Genomic DNA, 4,245 nt, shown 5'->3' with positions numbered 1-4,245 from the left:
TGTGTGTGTGTGTGTGTGTGTGTGTGTGTGTGTGTGTGTGTGTTTGACCCAGGGTCTTGCTAAGCAGTGCTGCTGTCCTTGAGCTCACTTTGCATCCCAGGCTGGTCTCACACACACAATGATCCTCCTGCCTCAGCCTCCCAAGTACTGGGATTACAGGCATGTCCCACCATGCCTAGGCCTATAATTGTATTTTTTAATGAGGTCATTATGAGGATTATTTTGTTTTTTAAGACAGGATTTTACTATGTGATGCAGGTGGTCTCAAATTCGTGGTAATCCTCCTGCCTCAGCTTCCTGAGTGCAGGAATTAAAGGGACCCACACCCCAGCCAGCTTGCAGCAAGGACTACTGGCAGTAGTAGCAGTACTAGTAACAACCCATAGTGCTTTCCTCATACCATCCCCTCACCAAAAAAACCCCAAAAAACCTCACTACATTCCTTTGGGGAAATTTTTTATAATCTCATAAACATCATCAACGTGACTGATCTGGATCCCTTTTCTACCAGTTCCCAGGAAGCTCAGGTCGAGCCTGAACCCCACTGTCCCCCCAGCACTCAGGAGTGGGGCAGCCTATTCCCTACTTACCCTGCTTGACACAACGCACAGACCTTCCCACCACCCTGAACCCTGTCTGGGACAGACGGGGGGCAATGAAACAGTCCAGGAATAAATGGGAAAACAACCCTTGCGGAGAGAATACTGAGGGGAGTGTGGAACCGCCGGCTTCCTCCAGGGTCTCCATCCTTCCTCCCAGACCCTGGGGCTTAAGCCAAAGGCTCTGGAACCCACTGTTTCCTCCATGAGGGTGAGCCGATGGGGTGGGGTTTGGGTTTGCATTTCCTCTGGCGCTCTGACACTCAACTGGACCCTAACACAGAAGGCCCCGGGGATTTCGGAGTGGATGGCCAAAGCATGAAACGGGAGAGGAGCTGTGGGTGGTGGTGAACCCCTGCACCCCTGCAATCCCAGCGCTTAGAAGAAGGCCGAGGCAGGAGGATCACCGTGAGTTGGAGGCCAGCCTGGGCTCCATAAGTGAGCCGAAGGCCAGCCTGAACTGCACAGTGAGATCCTGCCTTAAAAAGGAGCAGAAAAGGACAGAAGGAGACAGTAGGGAAGGAGGGAAGGAAAACTGAAGATGAAATCCTATGTGCGCGCCTGGAACTGTAGCTCTCAGGAGGCTGAGGCAGAAGGAGTCCAAGTTCAAGGCCAGCCTGGGCAACTTAGGAGATGCTGTCTTAAAATATGATTCATGCAGAGCTGGGTTGGTGGTAAAGTGCATGCCTAAAATCCACAAGGCTTGAGAAGCAAATCAGGCTTCGGTATATGTGGGTGGTGGGGGTGGGAGGCACAAATGAGGGGGAGTTCTGGTAGACAGCATGAGCCCTTTGTTAGATATTTGAGAGGCTGTGCGCACCTCTGTCGGAAGAGCCGGGGTGCAGCAGGAGTAGCCATCTTTGGGGCTCCTGGTGAGCTCGGGCAGGGACGTGAGGTTCCTTCCCAGGGGCCCCTCCTGCCCCATCCAGGCACGGGCAGGCCAGCTTGTAGAGCATTTATTTGATGGGAGCAGTGTGGGCTGTGAGGGAGAGGGCCTGGGCGGGGGGCAGGAGGGCTGACTGTCCAAGCGAGGAGGAGATCCCGGGTCCGGGGACCTCTGGGGCGCTGGAGTGCGGGCAAGGTTGCCAGGGCCATGCGGTGGGCGGGGAGGGTAGGGATGGCCCTGGGGTGGAGATTAGGGTGCAGGTGGTGGCCTCACGTGGTCAGGGGGCCGCAGCGAGTGCCACTGGGCGATGGGCCGCCGGGGGTTGGCCAGCATGTCCGCCCAGTGCCGCAGGCCAGCCCCGCCGGTGGCCGTGCCGACCGCCACCCGGCCGATGGCCTCGTTCTTGCCCAGCTTGTCGTAGTCCAGCACGGTCAGCTCCACTTGCACCTTCTGGGCCGGGTCAGGGGAGAGGAGAGGTGAGGGAGGGAGGGAGCGACAGGGCAGCAGAGGGGCTGCTAGGGTGCGCTCTGCGGAAGGACTGGGCCAGAGCCGGCAGCGCCAAGCCTCTCTCAAGGTTTCCTTTCTCCCAAAACAGATTGCTCGCTCTTTGCCGGGAATGAGGCTTAGACCCAAGGCCAAGAACGCCGGCCAAGAGCGCTGCGCGGAGCTACAGCCACCCTGCGCACAGCTTGCTGAGGAAACAGGCCCTCGGGACCCCCCGGTCGTCAGAGATCCACAGGGTGCAGAGGCGCAGGGCCGAACCCTAGGCCTGGATGGGCCTCGTCCTCTGAGGGGCCTCGAGGCCTCTTTCTCTTAAAAACTGTTTTGAAGGCACCCACCACACGTGGTTTTCTAAAGCGGCGCTTAAAAGATCCTTTCCTCAAGGGGCTGGGCCTCTGAGCCCCACTGGAGGGCCCGAGGGAAGGGGCAGCCGCTCACCTGGACTTGGTCACAGGGCACCTCAAAGCTGAAGGCCTCGTTGTAGTAGGGGTTCAGCGTGTTCTTCTTGATGGTGGTTTTCTTCTTGCGCACCTTTTTGCCACCCTGCAGCAGGTGGACCTTGACGTAGGGATCTGGGTGGGGAGAGGAGGGGAGCTGGGGCTTTGTCTGGGCTGCCGCGGGGACACCCCGCACTCTCACTCTCTCAATGCCCGACAGACTCTGCATCCCCTCACCGAGGCCTGGGGCTCCCTCTACCCCAGGGGCCCCGTGTCCCTGGCCAGAGCCTTGCTTCCACGAACCTGACAATCCCCCTACGTCCATCTTCTTCAGGTTTTTAGCCTCCAGGACGATGACAGTGAGCTTCCCTGCCGTGGGGACGTAGCGGAGAGAGAAGCAGATGTCCCCCAGTTTCTCCAGCTGAAATACAGAGCAGGACCTATGACCAGAGCTCGTTCTGTCCTCTCCCTCCCTCCCACTTCTTCCTCTGCACAATGGGAGGATCCAGACTCAAGCACCCAGGTGTCAACCTAGCTCCAGGAACTGGCCTTGGGCACAAGTGCTGGCGGAGATATGATTGGCTCAGGGTAGCGATGGGTGGGGCATCCACTAGGGAGGGGGCGGGGCGCAGATGGGGTGGGCGGGGCTGTGCATGCTCACCTCCTCCCTTGGCGCAGGCTGCAGTTCCCGCCAGGCCTGCACAGGCCGTCCCAAGTCCACCGAGCTCATGGGGACCCTCACCTCCCCGATGGCATCGTTGCGGGAGAAGCGGTCAAAGTCATACACCGCCATGACCAGCACTCTGCCCCCCAGCTCCACATAGGGGACCTGGGTTGGTGCCACCGAGAAAATACAAGGCAGAAGGTGGAAGGTGCAAAGTCAGAGCGGGGGCATAGAATAGAGTAGGTTCCGGTGAGAGGTTTGCGTGGGTGGTGAGGGTCAAGGGAACCCAAGTGGGAAACAGGGGGCCCACCCGTGGGATCAGCGGAGCCCTCGTGGGAACACCAAGGGTCTAGGGATGGGTAGCGCTGCAGGGACAGCTCAGGGCCAGTGCAACAGCCTCCAGGGCTGGTGGTGCCCTCAGCTGCGTCTCCTCCAGGGAAAACAGGAGGGCTGGGAGACGGCCGCAGAGCCCCGAGCGCTCACCTTGAAGGCGAACGTCTCCCCGAAGTGCGGGTTCAGTGTCTGCCGATGCACCTTAGTCTCGTGTCTTCTCCGCTTGTCTGGCAGCAGGTAGACTCGCACGTAGGGGTCCGAGGAGCCGCCCAGGTCCAAGGCTGCCAGTCCCTCCGCTCTCAGGACACCCACCATCAGCTACAAGTGCCAGGCCCAGTTGCAGGGACACTGATCTTCGCCTCCCCACTAGAGCTTTCCCCGGGGAACAGCCACCTCCTCACACCCACCTGACCGCTCTGGAAGTCATAGTCCAGCGAGTACTGCAGTCGTCCTAGTTCATGCTTCTCTGCCACCTGATGCCCTGGCCCAGCTGGCACAGGCTCCAGCTCCTCCACTTCTGGCTGCACCTTAAGGAGGCATGGGCAAAGCCAGGTGAAGTCATCCAGATAGCAGCATCCTCCAGGTTCAAAGCCATGGAGGTTCCCACATCCTTCAAGCTATACCTGAGCACTTGGAAACTAAGCAGAGTCAGGATTTGATTACTTTTGTCTGCCCTGGGCAGGAGCTACACATTACAGCAGGACATTTGTCAGTATTTGATTAGTGATGCCTGTTATGGACAGGGAATTGGTATAGTGGTACATACAGCATTTTCTTTTCTTTTCTTTTTTTTCTTTTTCTTTTTTTTTTTTTTTTTTTTTTTTT

At 58.0% G+C, this 4,245-nt stretch overlaps 1 protein-coding gene across 2 annotated transcripts in view; it reads right to left on the bottom strand.

Annotated features, from left to right (window-relative positions):
* Nucleotides 1-1,556: 1,556 nt before the first annotated feature.
* The window catches only part of Syt5 (synaptotagmin 5), a 5,855-nt gene continuing 3,166 nt past the window's right edge, over nucleotides 1,557-4,245 (bottom strand). For both annotated transcript variants that reach the window (XM_023707948.1, XM_004647683.2), the window contains exons 4-9: nucleotides 3,828-3,947; nucleotides 3,571-3,738; nucleotides 3,085-3,252; nucleotides 2,727-2,844; nucleotides 2,425-2,558; nucleotides 1,557-1,935 (exon numbers count right to left, since the gene is read on the bottom strand). In XM_023707948.1, coding sequence (XP_023563716.1) covers nucleotides 1,735-1,935; nucleotides 2,425-2,558; nucleotides 2,727-2,844; nucleotides 3,085-3,252; nucleotides 3,571-3,738; nucleotides 3,828-3,947 — 909 coding nt within the window. In that variant the 3' untranslated portion in view covers nucleotides 1,557-1,734. The remainder of the gene's footprint in view (nucleotides 1,936-2,424; nucleotides 2,559-2,726; nucleotides 2,845-3,084; nucleotides 3,253-3,570; nucleotides 3,739-3,827; nucleotides 3,948-4,245) is intronic.

This window comes from Octodon degus, unplaced genomic scaffold (genome assembly GCF_000260255.1).
Source record: "Octodon degus isolate 3935 unplaced genomic scaffold, OctDeg1.0 scaffold00320, whole genome shotgun sequence".
In the NCBI taxonomy this organism is placed as follows: domain Eukaryota; kingdom Metazoa; phylum Chordata; class Mammalia; order Rodentia; family Octodontidae; genus Octodon; species Octodon degus.
This window is presented reverse-complemented; position numbering and strand designations above follow the sequence as displayed.